General features: G+C 37.3%; 1 protein-coding gene across 4 annotated transcripts in view; it reads right to left on the reverse strand.

The window, feature by feature from the left end:
• Positions 1 to 22060, reverse strand: part of DCLK2 (doublecortin like kinase 2) — a 79709-nt gene that overhangs the window by 45475 nt on the left and 12174 nt on the right. For all 4 annotated transcript variants that reach the window (XR_009418294.1, XR_009418293.1, XM_059470243.1 and 1 more), the window contains exon 2: positions 20830 to 21164. Coding sequence is in view for 2 of the 4 variants with exons in the window: in XM_059470243.1 (XP_059326226.1) it covers positions 20830 to 21164 (335 nt within the window). In the remaining 2 variants the exon portion in view is untranslated. The remainder of the gene's footprint in view (positions 1 to 20829; positions 21165 to 22060) is intronic.

Consider the following 22060-nt stretch of genomic DNA (forward strand, 5'->3'; position numbering starts at 1 on the left):
GAAAATTCAGCTTATGGATGTTTTCTCTATGTACCATTTCAAACAATGACATTTCACAGATGAAAGGACTGAAATTCTGTGTAAAAATACATCCATATAAAGTGTGGAGGCATTTTGTGCTCAGCAATTTAACTTCCTTGCTTACTCTGCTTTGCCTGTCATGAATTATTGAGGTCTGTTGTACTTGCAGCTTTATGCAAAAACTGGAACAGCTATGCTGGGCTAGGGGCATCAAATAAGAAAAATGAGGATATAACTGATTAATAAAAGGATGAGAAGCTCAAAAATGTGAAAAAAAAATTAATGTACCACAGGAAATAGAAACTACTTTTTATCTTGCTTTCAAAAAACCAGTAGAATCTCATTAGCTCCCAACTTCAACCAATATTACTTCCAAGTCTGCTGCAGCTGCTGCTTCTGAATTGCTTTAATAAGCTGGTAAACAGATGTAAAACACATTTGAAGACATGGAAATGTGTTTGATTTCATGTTCAGACAGCAAATGTATTACAAATACACTTTAGGTACTGACAAAAGAACAGATGCATCAATACTGTCAGACCAGAAGAAAAGGTGTCTCCATGAGTTTCTCCTTAGAATAAAACCCAACAAAGTGCTGTACATGCTTCTTCTTAATATCTGGAAATCTCCGTTCTTCCTTTTAACAAACTTCCACAATTTCAGGAAGAAGAGCAAAATGGATGCCCCACCCCAGATACACAGAACTAAACCCCTGCCCAATCCTCCAGATCATTTAAGAGCACAGATAAGAGGAGCTAAACCCCATTTATCAATCAGTCGGCTTCTGTGGCATCTGCTGAGGCTCATTTTAAAATCACACCACAATACTTTCATTGCTATACTGCTATTAGCAGACTGGAACTCAACTTTGGTGAGCTAGGCAGAGGATTTAGGTGACTCAGTACCTTTTATTTTCTGAGTTAAATGCTGACTCAGGATGGGTTTTTCTTTAGTTGAAGAGTGAGTAGATCAGAAGGCAAAGATGCTTAGAGGGCCATATTCAGCAGTAGGCTGCTAAATATTAAAAGCCTCTAAAGTAGTCTGGATGACTCTTTCTGCTGAGCCAGAAGAGAAGAAATGCTGCTGAACACTGGAAGCATCTGGGTAGCATCACCATGTTTTATGGACCTCTGTATCAATCACATCAGAAGTGCTTTCAAAAGGCATGAGGAAGTTCATTTCATTTTGAAACTATTAGCTCAGAAATCATTAATTCTATCTGGAAATAAATTTTCAGAGACCAGGAACAAGACTTCATAGATTGTTACTGAAGATCCATTTCAAAACCTTTATTATTTTTTCTTTCTTTAAATAAGGTACTTTTAAGATATATTCCAGCCTTCCTCCTTCTGTAAGACACTGAACTATGAAGTGTAGAGTGGACCAAACACAATCATAAAACCATAACATCAGTAACAGTGAAGCTCAACACTGAAGATTTCAGCTCAACACTGAAGGCTCTGCTCAGAAAGCAATGCTGGCATCCTTAAAGAATTTTCACTTTCTTCCACTTCTATCTGGCATAACTTGAATCCATGCATTCTTCCAAACTCCTAGAGTTCACTGAAGAGCAAATATCCCTTGTATTTACACAGAATTATACATTTATTCCTTGTAATACAAACCTCTTTTGACTCATAAAGCCAATTTACATAATGGGAGGCCCAGTGCAAAATTTGGGTTGGTACAATATTGAGATTCTGGCCGACCAAACCTTTTCAGTGGTTTGGCAAAAGCTATTTTTTTCCAAGATTCCATTCAAGATAACTACTGCTAAACTGACAGTCTCCCAAGTTTCTGCTTTTACAATAATAAAGTCAGAGTTCACTAAATGTATTTTTTGTTTGAGGGCTGCTTTTTCAATTAACTCTTTTTCCTCTATCTAAAAAGGAATTTAGAAGCCTTAATACATTACTAAAAGACATTTCAATACAGTAATAAATGGGAATTGGGGTATTTTTGTTAATTTCAGGGGGGGTTTCTTGTTAAATCACCAGTTCATGAAGCATTTCATCATACTTTGTCTGCAGGATGCTAAACACCGTGTGTATCAGACTTCATTATTTGCACTGCATTGATTATATTTTTTCACAGACAGAAAACCAGCAAATGCAGCAGTCGGATCTCTTCCAAGTCACATCGTGTGCAAAGCTAGCTAGTCTATAAATTGGTGATCATCTATTTCTGGCTAAATAAACAAACACAAACAACAAGGAAAACCTCATCTGCCTCAAGCTAAGAACTAAGACCAGGCTATGGAAGTGGAAGCAAAAGTTATTCATGTGATTAATGAGAAAAAGTTATATTGCTATATCAGTAAGAGCAGTTATGAAACAGTTTTGTGCTACTGCTTCACCATTGTGTGGAGTTTATTTCTGTTTAACTAGTTCTCTTTAACATCTTTATGTATCTATCAAATTTGTTTCCAATTTTGATGCAAGAGGAGTTTTCAGAAACATTACTTAAACTGTAAATATAGATAAAAATGCAAACTATGTTTCAGTTTACAACAAACTGGGAACAGATGAGGGCTGCAATGCTGCACAGCTAGTGACAGGAGTTCAGTGATACAGAGGCTGCTCCTTGTGTTCCCGACCCTAAGCTGGTCTGTAGCACCTAAGAACAGCAAATGCAGCCTCAGCAAGTGAACTGCATTGTTATTTTGCTCCGAATTAGAAGCTACTGTAGCTGCGATGTTCTCTGGTAGCTTTAATTCTGTTTCCATCACAGCTCTCAACACATGGAATTAATCAAGGTCCAGCTCAGTGTGCCCAAATCCAAGCTGCAGCACTGATGCTTTTGCTGCATACTGCAGTTTAAAGAGAATGGTATCAGGATGTTCAATCTGGATCAAAATGGACCTATGGTTGCAGCTGATGGAAATACCCATGCAAGTAACGAGTGAATGTTTGGATTACAAGGTTTTTTCATCACCATCAGGATTAATTTGCAAAACACACAAAAAAAAATTCCAAAGTCCTTCCTCATTTTCCTAAAAAGCAGTGTCCTCACCAAGACTAAGCACCCATCAGATCATGACATAAAGAGCCTAAAGGGGTATTTAAATAGTTTTAAAATTTATTCTGTAATAAGAATACCCCATGCAGAAGGGAGGTCTGCAGCACAGCCCCTTCCACAGCCTGCACCTGGGTTAGCAGTGGCAGAGAAAGGCACATTGTGCACCACAGTCTGCTTGCAACAACACAACAAAAGGAATATGGGCAGCCCCTTGACAGCTCAAGAACACAAGTCCCTGCAGCCAGCAGCAGCTTCTGTTCAGTAGCACATCAGCAGCAGGTACTGAATCTGCTCACAACTACACAGGCTTTGAAGCAAACACTGCATAGGTTGTCCTTGTCACACACTTGTGACCACAAATAACAACACAGCAACATGGCATCAAACTAAACTCCTGTTTTCTGCAGTCAGGTCAAGATTTTGTTGGTTTCAGCTGCATAAAGTACACAATGTCTGGAGAAGCATCATAATTTAAGCACATACAGGGATTTTTCTTTTTTTTTTCCTTCCTGCTAACTTCCATTACACATATGGCTTAATACAAAGTTAGTTGTCTGATCCTGAAGAAACTAATTTAAAAAAAAATACAAACCCATTTTACTAAGATTTTTTAGGTACTTTGTGTCAGAAACACCTGAATACTTGTCACTCTATTTCTCCTTAGACCACAAGAATCATACTCTCCAAAAGCAGAAAATGCTTCCGCAGGTATGATTCCTGACATTCTCTCCAAATGCTGGAATATCACCAGCCTTGAGATAATGTAGAACCATAAAAGGCTAAAACAGGTTCTTAAAGATGCCAGAATATCACCTTTGAACCAGTTATAGTGAAAGATTCCCTTTGCCCTGCCTGCTCTTACAAATCAGGAGAATTTCTGTCCACACTGGAATCCCAGTTAGAATTTAACCATTCTTACACTTGTTTACAGCAGCATTAGCCTTAATCCATTTAGCCACCATTGCTAAAGCAGGAGTAATAGTTGTGTGACTAGTCCCTCATTACTGAGGTTATTGGTGTCCTTATTTCTACTCTCAAGGTCTAAGGCTTTTGCAGATATTCCCCAGTGCTTAAAGAGCTTCCTAAGCAGCTTCTGGGAACATATGTTGTTTTTACTAGCTCTGGGTAGAGTTTCAGTGTGTGTGCCAAGCCAACCTCCTTGGGGCCCTGTCAGTGATCAACTGATTCACTGTTCAAAATTAGAACCCAAGCCCAGCTACTTTTGTAGGATTCACTCTGTGGGAGACCCTTGATTTTTGGTCTGTGCTCAGCACATCCAACCATAGTTATTAGATTTATTTTACTGTGACATTCTCTCCAGTGGTTTATTAAAAAGGACTGGCATTACAGAGCACTCTGTGCAGTGCCCTGAGGTGTGCTGGAAGACACCTGCCTGACTCACAAAGACTTCCCAAACAACAACCTGTCTTGACAACTGCCTTAAAAAAATACAGAAATAATTTCTGTTGCTACAAATAATCTATTTGATATTAGCAATAGCCTTTTTGAATTCAGTTGCAAGTGGAAAGTCTGAGGCATAATAAGCAATGTCACTCATTTATTCCCAAAATACAGTCATAATGCTAAAAGGTTTTCTAGAAAGCATATACTGAAACAATAGAATATTTTTCCTCCTTTTCCTGAGTCTCCCTGAAAAAAATTACTTCTAGTGGAGATGCAGACCCCCAAGAAGGGAATTTTAAATTATCAGTGACTACTTTTCTATTCCTAATTAGTTTTTGGAAACCATCTGTTTTCTGTGAACACCATGTTGAAACTGCTGCTTAGAACACCATATGGAAAAGTTAACTGCAGCTCCAGGAATCTACGGCTCATCCTGCTTCTAAGTATTCTATAGATGCTTCCCTGACAGGCTTTTCTTTTGTGGAAAGAAGGCTGTAACAGTAGTTTTTGTTACAAAACTACTTACTAGTAAAAAGCAAACCCCAAAACCACAACAAACTTCAGTAATTTCTACACAAATGTTTACATTCAATAGATGACAGTCTGATAATGGTGCTTTAAAAAGAGGAAGGACTATTAATAAACACAGAGGAACTCAAGCATCATGGAAGGACTGAATGCAGCTTTTTGCATTTATGTCTAAAACTCATTTTTATAATTCCTTTATTGCATCTAAGGTCTAGATCAAACAAAACACAGCAGCTCAGAGCTGTAAGTGAGCAATAGATTCTCTGCACTCACACTGAGTTTTCTCAACTCAGTATTTATCTGTATGGATATTCCTGAGAGCATCTGGAGAATGCTGTAAAAGATAAGGCATGAAACGCCTGTAGTACAAAAATCAAGTTCATTCAAAGTTCCTAGTCCTCCTGGGAAGATTCTTTTCTCTGATTTGGTTGACTTATTTGTAATACTTAGGATAACTCTAAAACCAGCAGGCTTAAAAAATGAAAACCACTTCCAAAACAACCCACAACAGAAGTGCAATCTCCCCCTACACACAGTTACTTATCATATGCTTCATGTTTAATTAAGTGCTGTCAACTCAAATTTAAGTTTACACACAGCCCCAAGGAATGTTCAAGTATTGCCCTGTGTCTCAGCAAGTTACTGCTGTGATAAGTCTATGCAGGGAAGCAAAAAGCAGTAAGACTCAGCAAGAACAGAAAAGCACAAAAATTTAGGAGTATTGGGAGTTATGAAAATAGCACTATTTCAAACATACACATTTCACCTCCCTCCAAGCTCATATTAAATACGGCAGGAGCACAAGTTTAAAACATTTTTATAATGAGAAGGTATTCTATGTTTTTTAACAAGTGTAGAAGTTAAAAAGTAAATAATATTAATTTTTATATGCCTCATAGGCTATATGCAAATGTATCTACCCTCAGTCTGTAACTGTGCCACCCTCTTGGTGATGCACTTCAGGAGTTACTGCCATCCTCTGCCAACTCACATTTCCCAGTAAATAGTGACTTGTTTTCTCAAAATTGGCAAATTTTATTGATATTCTAAGAATAAAATATTCTAAAATTAAGATTTTTTACTTCAGTTAAGTAGACTGAAGTAAAGGCCATATTTATTGTGTGTCATTGTAAACTCCTTATATCCAAATGAGTGCAGAAATCCCCTATGGGGATTTATTGTCTGCCACATGAAGTGGCAGATGCTGCATCAGCTTTTTCTAAAACTGTCTGGTGACATTCTTTTAAAGAAACACTGTAAAAGTGCATTTCATTTACTCCTTGATGGTGCCTCCAATCCCCACCATTCTAGGGAAGCACAACTGTTCATTCCTTACTACCATCAAGCTTGGGACAAATTGACCCGAAGTAAAACTTTATTTTAAATTCACTGAACTGAGTTCAATTAGGAAAAAAAATTCATTTGAAAGAATTACCTTTCTGTGCAGTAAGATTATAATTACCTAACATGACTGGCCAGAAGCATCAATATTCCATCAACTGAAACCCAAGAAGTGTTTTTCTCCAAGCTGCTTCTCTTGGTGAAAAATACTTACTCTTCCAATACAACACTTATTCTTCCAATACAATGTTTTAAATAAATTTTACTACAGTCACAGCCAGAAGTTCCCAGTAGCTTTCCAACAGATTTGCCATTAAAAGATTTTAAAATTACTCTATACTTTGCTGCAACAACAAAGGAAACCCCAAACAGTAACATCGATACCACTAGTGTACAAAATACACTTTTTACTACAATTCATTCCACATTGGAGGAAAGATTGCAAGAGAGGGAGGGGAAAACGTAAGTGAAAATTCTCAGTGAAAATTATTTATAAAAAGCTCATAGCATCAATGTGAATAAAGTCACACCACACCTATTATACTATAGAGAACATGCAGATATAGGTACATTGATGCAATTTTAGAATTTGTTTAACGTTACACTTACCTTTCAGTAGAAATAGTATATTATCAGTAGGAAAACCTAAAAGAATGTACACCAAATATACCAAAAAAAAAAAAAAAAAAAAAAGAAAGAAAAAGCCATGGACACTCAATCCTTTTAAGTGGGAAAGATGGCAAAGAGTGTTGAAGCAGGTAAGTTTATCCCTCAACTCAAAGGCAGAACTAACACCTTGCCCAGACACACATCCATTTAAATACCTTGCCTAGCACACACCAGCAGCCCAGATAGCAGATGAAAAAGGGGAAAGGGGTATAAAAAAGCCTGTCATATTCAGACAGAAATCACATGGGGGATTTCCAAGGCTATCTTAATACTTCAGTAATGACATAATAATGCTGCAATAGTGGAAGCAAAGCAACAAGACAAACACAAATCAAATCCCATCACAGAGGTGATGGAAAAGGGTCACTAAATTAGAGGAAAGCAGATATCAAGTTTCTGCAAAAAAGGTGATGCACAGTAAGAAATTTGCAACCAGCAATTTTATTACCACTGTTTGGCAAATGAAGAGCTTGTCAAGTGCTCCATGCATATCCATGAACTAGTGAAAATATGCAGGTATTTTTTGAAAATTAATTTCTCAGAACCCTAATTCTGACCTGGCAATTTAATTTTTAAAATAATTGGAAATGTTCATAAGTTCACAAATCTGAAGAATAACCTAATACATCAAATTCTAAGAACTCTCAGCCAGATTTAACCAAAGAATATAGGCTAACAGAATATTAGAAGTGAACAATCTGTTTCAAATATAATTTTTATTTTAAAAAATTCTGTTGTTTTGAGGATACAAATTCTGAAAACAATTTTATGTATTTAACAAAGTCCAAACCCTCAAATATATATATATATATATATATATATATATATATATATATATGTATGTATATAGATGTATGCATAGTAAAGAATGCTACATTTCTCACGGAAACCTGGTGATTCACTATTAGAATACGAGTTTGCAAATATTCTATTTCACAGAGAGCCTGCACTCTCTATTATAGCAAATGATAATTTAAAAAAGTAACTCTATAGAGTAAGACAAAGTTATAACTTGTTCCCTGTCATCTGGGGACAGTTTACACAAACATTCTACACAAAATTACAAAGTTATACAAAATATCTAAAATATCTACCCTTAGCTAAAAATAAGATTTTTTGAGTGTGCTAGTCAGACTGAAAATGACTCATGGTATGAAGGAATATGAATCATCTAAAACATTTTGAGACTAATTATATGTGAATATATAAAGCACTGAGAAATAAATGAGTTCAAAAAGAGCCTCTAACTTCAGACTCATCCCTAACAAAGTCAATTTACAAAAGAAATATTAATATTCATTCCGCATATCACACTTGAAAAGATTTTTTTAGTTCACTCCCCAGTTTTGAACGTCATTTAATCTTTTTTTTCTATCATGAAATGAGAAAGTGCTGTAATTCTTATCAGTCTACTAACATGGATTCACAGTGGGGTCTGCAGGGGAAATCCCAGTTTTTCCCTCAATCCTTCCCCAACATTTACAGCAGCAAATAATTTCTGTTCAGAGCAATGATAATTTTCACAATATATTGCCAGTAATCTATATAAACTTTCAATAGCATTGGAGAGAAGGAAGAAACAGGCACTACAATGTTGGGGAAAGGAAAAGATTCCATGTAAAATATAGCTCCATTTCCAACTATCAGCCAAACAAACTGGATGACCAGGAGTATTTTGCCTCTAATGCACATGTGAATGCAAGAGAATTTCACCACTAAACTCAGCTATAGATGCAGCAAAAAGCAAACCCAAAAAAAGCACATGAAAATATTTGGAAGTACTTTCAGATACAAGCCAAAAACTTGAAAATGGTGAAACACTGAGGATTCATATTCAGAAGGAATACCCAGAGACCTATTCTCACAGCTTTTCCATAGTCCAGAAGAACATACCTCAGTGTGCATGGAGCATTTGTGTCCAACCACTGGAGAACAGCCACAGCAGGTATACATCTAATTTTTCTTTGTTTACCAGTTAACTTTTATAACTTATTTTGTGTAACCAGAAGAGCATGTACAAACAATTTTCTACACAACAGCAGTATTCTCCATAGGATATCAAGTTCCATTTCCTCTCCTCAAGGAGGCTCCAGGATAGGACCAAGTTCCATTTCCTCTCCTCAGGGAGCTCTTGGTAAAGAAACAATGCCCTCCACTGCCAGTCACCAAGGGAAGATCTGCTGACAGAGCTAATGCAATGAAAGCTGCTTTTATTGCTGAGTTAAGAATCCTTATTCAAGTAATATGGATAAACTGAAGTTTTCAATTTCAGGTAGGTGTTTAGAAACTTTTGGGCTTGCATCTGCCTCCCAAGAGATAAAGAAAGGAGGTTTAAGTGCTGTGATCTGGCCTTATAAATTCCATGTGACTAATCATATTTTAATAGCTTTAAAACTAGATGCGCTTTTTGCTTAAATATCAATCAGGCTGAGTTTTCAGGCATGCCGTTCCCCTATACTTAATAACTTTTGCTAGATATAAAATTTGTTTATATCCAAATGCCCCATGTAAATCTTATTTCTTACAAAGGACTGTGACAGAGGCTTCAGAAAGCCTCAGATAAAAATAATATAAGGTCCTAAACTACCAGTCATTTTTAAAGGCACATAGTCTCTCACTACTTCTGATGATTTCATGACTTCCTGTTAATATGTTTTTGATTTGTACTGAAACAAAATACTGAAACAAAAGGGAAGTCCTTTCCATGTCCATTACAGTAGGTGTGGTGTCATTCATACTTTATTGTGTAGACCTTAAATGAAGATGAAAAAATGAAGTTCCAGAATAGAAGCTCAAGGAATAGAAACTTAAATCTCCAACTAATTATTGTCAAAATATGTGAGCAAGCCATGAGAATTCCTTCGGAAATTGCAGACAAATGTCTATCCATAAGAAGTAATATCAAACATTTTCATTCCCCCACTAACTTTAGTACTGTTCTAAAATTTGAATATTCAGTGACATATAGATAGGAAGAAAAAGAAGTTATTGAGATAAGCTTCACAAATACATTTTTTTTTAAATCAAATGTTTGAGAAGTAGAAGATGGAAAAAGTAATGTGTAAAGTGTGCTGGAAGAAAACCAAATGTATTCACGTGCCAAACCCAATAAAATCTATAAAATAATTACTAGTTTCAAGAGTATTCAAAGGCCTCTCAGTCCCTAAAAACTCAGAAAACAACTTTGCACCTTGGACTGAAACTTCTCTCCTGGGCTTCTTGATGTTTTGTGACAGAAGACAATGACGAGGTTTTCACACATCTGATTACCTATGTCAGTCCAAAAGCAGAAGCAAATCCCTGCCAGGTAAAGGAAGATTAGTGCTTGAACCAGGAGTGTGCTCCCAAGGAGGTGACAGACTTCCAGAGCTGCAGGTAATAACACCACTCTGATACTAAAACTCCAGGAAATTGTATTGTTTGCGTACGAAAGTGAAGGAGGAAAAATACAGAGCTTTGCAAATGAGATTTCATCATTTGTTCATTGTTCCCTTAGATTTTACAAGATTACAATATCCATTTCAGTGCATTTTTGCCTTGAAGTAAAAATATAAAGTAATATATTCTATTTTGCATATATATATTAAACAAATGTTAAAAACATGCTCTAATACAACAGATTAGTGTGGAAAAACTATGGAATAGACCTTTCATGGGTATCTGCAGACAGATTTCCCTGCTTAACCCCCCCAGGGTCCAGGGAAGTAGAAAGAATACTTTTCCCTTCAAGACAAAAATATCAGCCACAAAGGGAATAGCCAGAATAGTTGTTTTTAGAGATGGAGGGTTTTTTGAATCAGATGTTCAGGACACCAGGGTGTCCTCTTTGCAAATTAAACCAGAACACTTTCCAACTTCCAAGACTTCTCCAGACTTCTGCCTGTACAGTCACATGGGCATATTTTAAGTGTCTGCATTATTGGGTCCCTTGCAAAACACAGGGAGAATGCCTGTCTCTCACAGTTGCTCTTCTCTTCATCAATTTTATCTTGGTTAAATCAAGCAGACCCTTGATTTCTTTAAAGGAGGAACAGCAGATTTCTACATGCAAGGAAACAGCACCTTCAGAAACAATTTACAAAGAGGATTTTGGCTCTTCTGGTACTCTTTGTAGCATAACCTTTTTTTTTTAGCTATCTGGCCTGTTTTCCAATAATTTTATCCATAAGACCCTAGGTACATGGCGAGTAAGAGATAAGATGGGAAAAGCCAAGAAAAGCCAAATCTACTAGCCAAAAATTCAACTTCCCATTTAGCTTAGAAGTTATATTTAGCCTTTCTTGCTTTCTTCTGAAATATTTTGTTTTCTTCAAGAAGCCTTTCATAAATACAGAGATGTTCTGCACCATGTATGAGTAAATAAAACACCAAATAAATATAAACAAAATAAATATTTAAGAATGTGGCATAGATTGCATATTTGCACAACAGGAAAAAAAAGAAAAGATTGTTGGCTCAGTGAACAAGTGCTACAAGAACACTGACTTTTACTGCCTACACTGTAAACACTGAGTTATTACTCCCTCCTATGCAAAGCTTTCAATCTGCAAGGCATAAACAGGGCCACTGCTCCTTTTAAGTGCTGGGAAGCTCTTTGCTTTTAGGAACTGGCTTGTGTTGCTATGACTTTAACTTTGCTTTTCCATCTGACTCTTCAGGTTTCTCTGTTTAAAGGTTCACTGCAAATTAATCAGTGAGTAATATTTTAAACATTAAAGACAAATATTCCTTTCCTCTCTCCAACAAACTGTTTCATGTTTCCAGCCATTAATTTAGTAAGAAACAGAACATCATTTTTCTTAGCAACTGGTACTAATATTAAAGTTCATATTTTAAGATTTCAGTCGTGCTTCAGTAAACTTAAGAAACACTAGCTGATTACAGCCAACCAAGAAGCAGCTACAGATCCATCAACCTGACAACCCGAAGGCCAAAGCCTAAAACTAGAAATTCTGCTCATTATGAACAGGAACGAAGAAAATTCAGCATCTAAACCCTTTCATTCATGGTTGGTAAACAGCTTTACACTGTAAGATGTAGCAAGATTCTTAAAGAAAATTTGCATGTTAAAATGTTATAATGTAAGAACTGTTTGCTGAAGGAACACAGGGTAATTTGATTACCGGAAAAAAAAATTCCAAGATCTCAAAGTAATGAGGAACCTGTGACACAAATCCTAATCTGGCATATGACAGCTGCAGAATAAATTCAAAAGATTTTTACCAGACTAATTATCTGTTAATGGGCAGGCTCAGCGGGACATAACAAATTCCCAAGGTTTAGTTTCCAAGCCATGTGACCCAATCTCTAGCATGGCAGATGGCAGACAATGGCTGCATAGCGCTCTTTTATTCCAAGAGCTCCACACCCCATTTCTGCAACCCATCACTAAAATTATTGTAATCATACATCAACAAAGATACAACGCTACCGCTGGTGACACCACCACTTCTGCAGGGATTGTTTCCCACACTGTGCAGCATGTCATTTTTATTAAGGGCTGCCAGCTCTCAGTGTGAGCGGACAAAAATTGAAATCCCAATAGGATTTATCTTCTCTATAGATCCACAAAGACTTCAGCAAGTTGGATGTCACTTTTAGCAGGGGACACATACTTGCTGTTAGCTAAAATATCAGCAAATTTTTCAATTGCCACGCTGTAATTTAAAAGTGCTGACTTCACACCAGGTTCTGATTTTGTGTTCATTTTTAGAAATAATCTATTATTTTAACATCACACTTCACCAAGCTGCTAGTCCAATGGCAATGGGTATTACTGCTCGCATCTCTAAACTGCACCTTGCTGGAAAAGATTAAATTCACACCCAGAGGACACCAGCCATCACACTCCAGGTAACATTAAGGCACAGCCCCACAGCCAGAATTGTGCATCCCTGTGGGAAGGAAAGAGATACGTCCTCTATTCTATCTGTACTGTATTCTGGGTTATTGATCTCCAGAAAGCAAGAATAGGACACAGGGGCTCCCCTGCTGTGACAAATTCTAAAGACCTTTGTTCCAGAGGGCCAAGTTTTCCAGGGCTAGACTGTGGCTGTTTCACATGGCATGACCTTTATTTTTTGCATATGCAACAAAGCTGAAGAGCTTCCTCAGCATTATTGCTCACTTCAAGTTTAACACACTCTTCTGAGACGACTCCCTAGATGTTCAATGCTCTGTTTCTTTTTCAATCCTTTTTCTGCAGCACCTTTCAATCCTTTCTTTCTGCAGCACCTTCAGCATCACAATTTTGCTGCTTTGAAACAAAATCCTTACAATTTTCCTTTTTATTTTTCTTAAAATTATAATTGTACTAGTAATGTGATCCTCTGGCAACTGTGAAAAAAATTGTAAATACTCTCCAGGCTAAATCATAAACCCCACATTATCTGCCTGTGTATTTTGCACCATGGCATGTAATGAAAACGCTTTGGAAAGTGTTCCATGATGAATATGTACAGAAAAGACTTCTGTACTTTCATATTTAGAGTATTTTTCAGATTGCTGCAACTATGACAGGGCAGGGTTAATTTCAGGTTGCTTTCAGACAAACACTTCCTTCCACATATAACTAGAGATAGGAATATTTCTATGTCCATGAGCAGAGGCCAAAATTATCTCCTCTGCTCGAGTTTGCTACTTCCTCCTTCCTTCTAGCAATAAACAGCCCTGGCTCCCAGCTCTGAGCGCACCAATTGGAGGTCTGACCAAAATACCGTGTAGCAGTGTCCATGGATGAATTCATTTCCTGCCATACAGACTTCCTGAAGATTACAGCCACTTTAATTCTTTTGTTCTCAGTAAGACTTGCAAGGTTTGTATCCCACACTGACTAGACACAGGCATCTGTCCAGAGCTGCCCTCTGAAACAATTCCAGCCTCCAGCACAAGCCCAGCTTCCCTTAAGTCACGTTTCACATCAAACATTAGAAGAGGTTTGCTAGCATTAGCATTACAGTTAAAATTTACTTTAACTGTAACCCTTGCTGGTTGAATTCTGTTGGTTGCAGGTGTGTACACATGCACACTTTAATATTAACAGATATTCTAATTGTCATTTTATCTTCAGCTTAACAGCTCTTCCAAAGTGGTAGATCACTTTTAGTTACTGAAAACACTCAAACCAAATCAGTTTTCAGAAACCTTAGAGACTGCTGGACTCGAGTTATCTGCTGAAAACAGTAATAAAAAAATCACCTCTTCATTGTTCTTATTTTTACTGTGACTATCTACCTTCAAGTTCCACAGCATCTGATCTTTACTGTAAGCCTATTATTTCTTTTTCTATACATAGGGAAGACACAGAAGTAATTTTCTTTTGCTGCTAGGTTTTTTTTGTTTATCACCCCAAAAAACTTGTTGATAATATTTCTATCATCTCAGTGATCCCTTTTCCTTTAATCTTTCCTCGTAGAACATGTTTCCTTAAATCTTTTTACTCCTTTCTGGATTTCCATAATAAAGCTGTCTCTAGCTGGCATCATTGCATTGAATAGGACAGAGCACCTGACACATATATCAGGAACAAGATGATTGACTGTAACTTCCACATGGATGTTGGCTTTTCCCTCCTGTGCACAACCAGTGACACCATGAATTCATCTCCACATCTTCAGCTGTGATCCTTTACCACTTCAGCCAGGACACGTGGCGTTTCTATCTGCATTGTTAACAACCAGTGAGTGCAAGATTACTCAACCTGCTTTGTCCTAAGCTCTTTTTGCAGTTTGTCAAGATTCTAATCTTCTGTTGTCCAGGCTTCCTGTAGCTCATCTGTATTTATTAAGCACATTCTCCATCCCATCTTCCAGGTCATTTCCAGAGACTCATGCAGACACACGTTCATTGACCCCTACTCAATACGAAATTCCAGTTTGGCAGTGAGTCATCCATAACCACTGGGAACAGCAATATTCCAACAGTGCATTTGGTAAGTAGTGCATTTTTTCTGGACCATGCTTCCCTAGCTGACTGATGAGAAAAGACAGCATAAAAAAAACTTATTTCAGATACAAAGAAGTAGCCACTATTGTTTTCCTCCCCTTGTCTCTCTCCGCAGTCAAGTCATTGATTCATAACTATGTCTTGTTAAAAAAAAACCCAATAAACAACAAAAAAGCCCCCAAACCTTCCCAAAATCCCACCTCATGCTTTCAATTGAAGCATCCTGTGTTCAGAGCTCAACCCAAACAGGCAGGCTCCCTGAAGAGACAGGTGCTGTGTCAGTGCCCTTCTGGTCTGTAACACACATAAAAGTGACTGTACAAACATGACTTTTTACCAAACTACAATTTTTTGACTTCCAGGTGGTACAGGTATATGTAGCTACTGCTACATATTTACTCAAACAAAGGGAGATAATCCAGCCAACCACAAGAAAGTGATTCATAGTACTGCTCCATCAATTTTTTGCCCTAAGAGTTAAATTTGTTCAGCTCAACCTTAGGGACCAGCATCATATCTAAGGAATATCAGCTGTAAGATCATTAGACTCATGCAGAACTCCTCTAAACTGCTTTTCAGGGTTTCCCTATGCCCTGGAAAGTAATCTTTAGCTCTTCCATGCTGGTTTTGTCTCAAGTTGATCCAGTGAATAAGAATGGCTCCTGACATCTAGTATGAGTTTTCCTCCGCTCTACTGTGTGTACATTTTCTGATTTAAACTTCACAGGCCGCTTAGTTCCTACTCTCTTGAAAAATATCTCTTTTAGAAGTTCCATTCCTTTTCTTTAAAGACAATCTAAATATACTTTCTGGGTTCATTTCCACAAAATGCTTTACTATTTCTCACACATTATTAATTTGCGGACTCCTGCCAGCTACAAAACCTACAAACAAACAAACAAACAAACTCCAAACCAGCAATAAAAATGCCTCTTTCCACAAAACAGGCAGATTCACTTCTTTTTCATGTAGATATGAACCATGAATTCTGAAAAGCATTTCTATCCAACATATCTACTCTTTGCATAGTTCTATTGGCAATCATCTCCACAGTGTCAAATCCCCAATCACTCTGCTGCACCTTGGCAAATTGTAAATCCCTTTCTGTAAGCTGACTCTACCACTTGTGACCCTCAGACTTCAGGATGAATTCAGGGCCTAACATTGCTATTCAAAATCTTGAAGTTAGCTGAGGAAAGACTCCTTGCCCACAAATTCCCTCTGTGGGATCTGCAATGCAGAGAATCACTCTCTGCACCTGCCACTGACATTCCACAGTAACAATATATAAGCCTTATAAAGAGTTGTGAGCTATGTGAGGGCTTAAGGATTTCTTCCCCTCATACTTGCAGAATAATGCAACATTTCAGCTTAAAATAATATTTTAAATTTCAGCAGGACTAGAACTGAAAAAAAAATAAAGCTGGAGATTTCTCTTCTTGCAAAATTGCTTGTAGCAAAAATTCAAACCTGTGCCATTTCCAATACATTTGTACAGTGTCTGTATTAGGTTAAAGTCTGAGATGGAGGATAAACACTTGATTTACTTCGGTAGCTTTCAACTAGAAATTATGCCTGTTAACTCTGAAACAAGTTTCTATTACAGTTGTTTCTTAGCCTGCAATGAGACATCAGTGATGTAACAGCATAATTAAATCACAAAAACACAAAAAGGACACATCTAGAGCCTGGTTGCTTAAGGAACATCCTCTTTTAGTAGGAGAGAATTGAACTAAAGGGAAATATTTGCCAAAAAGTACCTAACTGAAATAAAATTATTCTTTTAAAAAATCATCTCATACAAGTAGGACTTTGCCAACGAAACAAAAAAACTAAGAAAAATGAAACTCATATGTTCTAAAACTTCTCTCAATACTAAACCGTAAGATCTCTACTGAGATTAAGATTGTAGCAAAAATACTGTATTAATGGAAATTTTTGAGATCTGAATGACTAAAGCCTACCAAGAATATTAGGAAAATCTGTTACAATAATAAACAAAATCTCTCCTGCTCATCCCTTATTTTGCTTTCTGCCCTCTGTGATGGGTATGTTAAGAGCAAAGCAAATACAAAGTTCAGTTTTCAAAAGCTATCTTCTCTATTAAGAGTTTTTGAGTCTGTCACTAGAGAATAAAAAAATCACTGGGAGGAGAGCACAATGAGTGATAAATACATCCACATGTAGTAACTGTTTTCTTCAATTACCAATTTACTTTTAATGAACACTTTATAAAAAAAAAATCATTACCAGAAAATTGGAGAACTTTTGGTTCCAGAGATAGCCCCCAATATACCCATCAAAAAAGACTTTCAAAATAAGGCTAATTTTTGGTGCATTCTCACTCTTTTGACAACAAAGTATAGAAAAGGTGTCTCATCCACCTTTTCAATCCTGTCATGGACATTAATCCATGAAACTGCAACACACTGCAGACTTAAAAAGTGTGAAGATTTAGTTTTCTTTTGTGTGTTAAATAACACAAGCTTCAGAGTTGTATATGGGTTTTTGTGAGCTTCTCACAGGGAATTTCTCCCCCCAACTTACCACACAGTCACCACCCCACACTTCACAATTACTGAAGCTCAAAGCTTGTTTAGCAAGAAAAAAATCCTCCATTCTCTTCATAGATAACAAAGGGTTAACTTCCCAACTGGAGGAGTTTCAGTCTGACTGTCCTTGCTTCACAGTAGGACAGTGACAGATTCCAGGAAAATGCAGCCAAGTAAGGAAAACACTTTGGTCAAGCAAATATATTAGGCAAACCTCAATGTCACAAGCACAAAGACTGGAACAGCAGAAGCCTGCACTGCAAAGTTAAAGCCCAGTTACTTGTACAGAAATATTTCTCTCACTTAAAAATCTTCTCAAAAATCTTGGGAGGTTAAAAAAAATTTGGTTGCTCAATAGCTTAAAAGTTAGAATTAAGTCCAGCATCAGAACAATTCAAAAATAGATCTGTACTTCAGGCTACAAAGCACTAATATGTTAAGTTACAGCATTCATTTTGAAACTGAAGATAAAAGGAAACCTTGCAATATTATAAAATCTTACAATTAAAAACCAGACACTTGTCTGTTTTCACACAGAAAAATCAAGGAAAACATCCAACTCAGGTGTTATTCTCTGTTTTACTATTATCATCAAGATTTTGCAACAGTCAAGATTAATGAAGTCAGGAGAGCAAATAAAAACTCTTTTGAAAACATCCTTTCTCTTCCACTGATCAGAAAGATCACTGGTTTTATCACCATTTCTTCCTACACATTAAATGGTTCTAATGGAATAAAAAAAATCACACCATAAGTTAACAGAATAATGCATTCCCTAATCAAAGGATATAAGTTTTATACATGCATGTCTTAATCATCTGAATTTCACCCCCATTTTCATATTAAACAGAAAATACAACCTAAGCCTATTCACTCAGGAAAAAAAGTATTTCCACAGAGACAAAAATATGAAGGAGCAAGGAAAAAAATTAGAACCATGAGAAACACAAGGGCTACATTTATAGGAACACAGCCATTTACGAAATGCCTTTTTTTTAATGGTTGCCTTTCAAGCTGTGCCAGCACCACAACAAACATAAAAGATCTGCCTCCCTAGCAGATTTAGAAGAATAAGCAATTACTACATTAGAGAAAATAGGCTCAGAAATTTCCACCAATTGGTAGTTGGCAGCAAAGCAACTCTTCATGTTCCAAAGCCCAAAAAGCCCTTCGGCACCAACCTCTACATATACCGGCAGAGAACAAACAAATTTTAAAAAAACCCTACTGCCCCAAACTGGGGTCAGCCCTTCACTTTGGGGAAAGAGAAATAAACAAAAAAGAAAACAAAACAAGAACTCTCCATCCTCCTAGGTAAGTAGTAGAAGGCTTTCATTTTTTGCCAGGGTGTTTGAAGTGATAGGTCTTCTCTTTGGGGCACTCCATCTCACAAGCTCCTAAAACACAGTTATACTGTGGTTGTGCAACAAAGGCTCCTTCCCAAAGTCTGTGGGAAAGCACAAGGCTTGTCTTCCTAATGGAAGGGAGGTTTACACACTGCTGCTGCTGGAACAGTTCACACAGAGAGGCAGCTGCATGCAGCAACTCTGCAGAATGCTCGCAGTCAGAATTATGGATTTCTCAATCCCGCCTCAGAACACTCCTACAGCTGCAGCCCAAGTTCACTGACTGCCTTTACCACAGAAGGGGAGGAGGAGGTCCTGCAGAAAAAAAAAAAAATAAAAAAAATCCTATTTTGGAGCATTACCAATAATTGGTCATCCTCACCACAGACTGAAGACAGTCATCATCCACCATGGGTGACGGCCACATGCAAGCAATGTATATGATATTTAATAATAAAAGTAGTTAACTACTTTTATTGATCCCTGATGCACTATTGCATCCTCCATATCAGTGCAGATCAGTGGGTTTCTGCTGTTTTGACAATGCAAGAAGAGGTGAATGTGAACTGACAATTCTAGCTCTTGCAGTTTCCCTTACTGACTCCCTACTTGCTTGAGAGGACCAAAATCCTGAGACAGTGTCAGAACACTTCATGGGCTAAAGAGACTCATTACTGCATAATAAATATTTTATTATGCTATTTTATTACAAATTAAATTAAACATGACAAACATTGTTTGGATGCTCCTAGGGAGGATTCTCTGTTAAGAATCAGCATTAACAAATCTCATTTAAAATCAAACCTATTAGAAGAACTAAGGAGCTGCCACATCATTGTGCTGCCACCAAACACTGAAAACCAAGAGTTTCAGTGAAGCCTTTGCCTTGCTACATTTTCATCAAAACACAGAAGTTATTCTTTTCACATATTTCCCTACAAAAAGTGTATCTAAGCACACAGAACAAAACCAGAGACAGAGCTCATACTGAGGTAATCTAAGTGCACTTGTTCTGCGATACATCTGCTAGAAGCTTGTACCACAAAAAAATGGTTTTTTGGCATTAAACATTATAAAAATAGTGAAAATAAAAATGCCAGATCTCTGAACACAACTGAAACTTTTACAACTACTTCATGCAGATGTACAGGTATGCAGGTGTATATAAGTACTTGTTGAATAGGCAAGGATATCAATGTTTAGTCAATAATACAAGAGTCTGGGTACCTGATACCAATGTGATCTACTCTGCGCCTGTCTTGCTCTATTACTAAAGTCACAATTCTGTCAGAGTTCCACAGCAGTGTCAAATAAAAGTCCCAGGTATCAAACTCCTGCTCTATGAAGGGCTGAGTCATTAATGTGACTGATCAACACCAAGTGTGCTCCTGACACTTTAAACTGGTGCAGCAGAACATCCTGTGGGCCACCCTTTGTATTTCTGTGCAAGAATACACACCTACCACATCATTAACACTAGCTTTGTTTTTGCAGAGATAAAACTAAAAGCAAAAAAAAGCAAGCTGCAAAGATATGACCACCCTCCCAGAATGGTTCATTTTAGATACAATTCTTGACCTCAGCTCATGTCAGTTACTACCTCTGGAAACAGCAATCTGTGGAAGTGCAATGGAAGGAGACATTGATACTTTTCTTATACCACTCAGCCACTACGTGGTAGTCTGAAAACACATAGATATCTTAGCAAGTTCAAATGTTTCAAATAAACTGTATTACTCAATGAACAGTCACTTTTTTGAGCAATGCAAAAAGGCTGGCATAAAAAAAAAAATTGTTTTACTTGAATGTAAAGATCCACTTATTTTACGCTATATACAATTCTTATTGTGTTGTGTGTATTAATATTTTAACAAAGCTTTTAAAAGTTCATTTTTTTAACTATCATTATTCAGAAGCAGATCAAAGCATACACAGTAACAAGAATTAAACTTATGAAAAGTGAGCATCTCAGATTATTAGATGGCCACAGCAGTTTATTCTCCTACCTGCTTCCCATCCAGTGTACAAAGTCTCTTGACTACACCCGAGTCTAACTTAATGGCTTCGGTGATGTCATTCAAGACCTGCTCGAAGGAGTGAGCAGTCTTCTTGTTCAGCAGAATCCTCACAGCTTTCCGCGGCTTTACCCCACTCCTAATAACAGTCACCAGTTTGGGTTTAATGAAGTCTTTGCTCTCCTTCACCTCGCTCCTCGAGGATGTCAGAGACGTCAAGGAGCGGCTGGAGCCAGTCCTTATGTTCATGCACCAGTTCGGGTTGACGTTCTTGGTGTAATCAACCTTGCGGTACGGTTCATTGGACGCACACACATAGCTCTCACCTGAAAAGAAGAGGACATGTTCACAGTTGAAGGGGGTTTGCAGCTACTTTGTCAACTTAAAAACTAGAAAAACCAAAAAAGACAAATATTTTGGGAGTGATTTTCCTGTATTTTGGCAAGGGGGACAGTAAATTATCAGGTTTCCACCCAAACAACACTCTCAGAGTGCTTTCAACAGGTTTCAAAAGACTCCTGGTATAAAAAATAGTGGGTGATGAGGAGGTTCAAGGTATTTCACATGTCTTTTGGATTGAGTCATTTTGTAAGTGCTTAAATTACTTGAGCTCAACACAACATTAAGAGCTTTCTCCTACAGCAAATTCCAGGCCCTCTCCTATATATCCTTCAACCATGTATCTCAAGATATGTACACCCATGTCTGTGCTTACTTTACAACAGCAAGTTTTAACAGAATAAATTTAAGCACCTCAAGACCCCTTACCCTGGAAAGGCACTTTAATCTACCAGGAGTTACTGCCTTTCTACCAAGGACACATATTTGAAATGCATCCACATTGATATTTTTTAGACCAATCAACACCTCCTGAGGCCACAAATGAGTATTTGAGAGTATGGGAGCATAACAATACCTCTGCACTTTCCCATTTTTAATTTCATTCCTAACTCAAAGCTGGTTTGCAGGGATTTTTTTGTTTTGGTTTGGGGTTTTTTGCTCTTTTTTGTTTTGGGTGGTTTTTTTGGTTGTGTGGTTTTTTGGGTATTTTTTTGTCTTGGTGGTTTTTGTTGGTTTGCTTGTTTGTTTTGTTTGGGGTTTTATGTTCCTGTCTTTGTTTTGTTTTTAAGGAAAAAAAGAGAGGAGGACTACTTGCAGCTTGTGACAACCCTTTTGACACCTGACAGCAATATGCAAGACGTAATCCATGACAAGGAAATCT

This window comes from Ammospiza nelsoni, chromosome 4, assembly GCF_027579445.1.
Source record: "Ammospiza nelsoni isolate bAmmNel1 chromosome 4, bAmmNel1.pri, whole genome shotgun sequence".
Lineage (NCBI taxonomy): Eukaryota > Metazoa > Chordata > Aves > Passeriformes > Passerellidae > Ammospiza > Ammospiza nelsoni.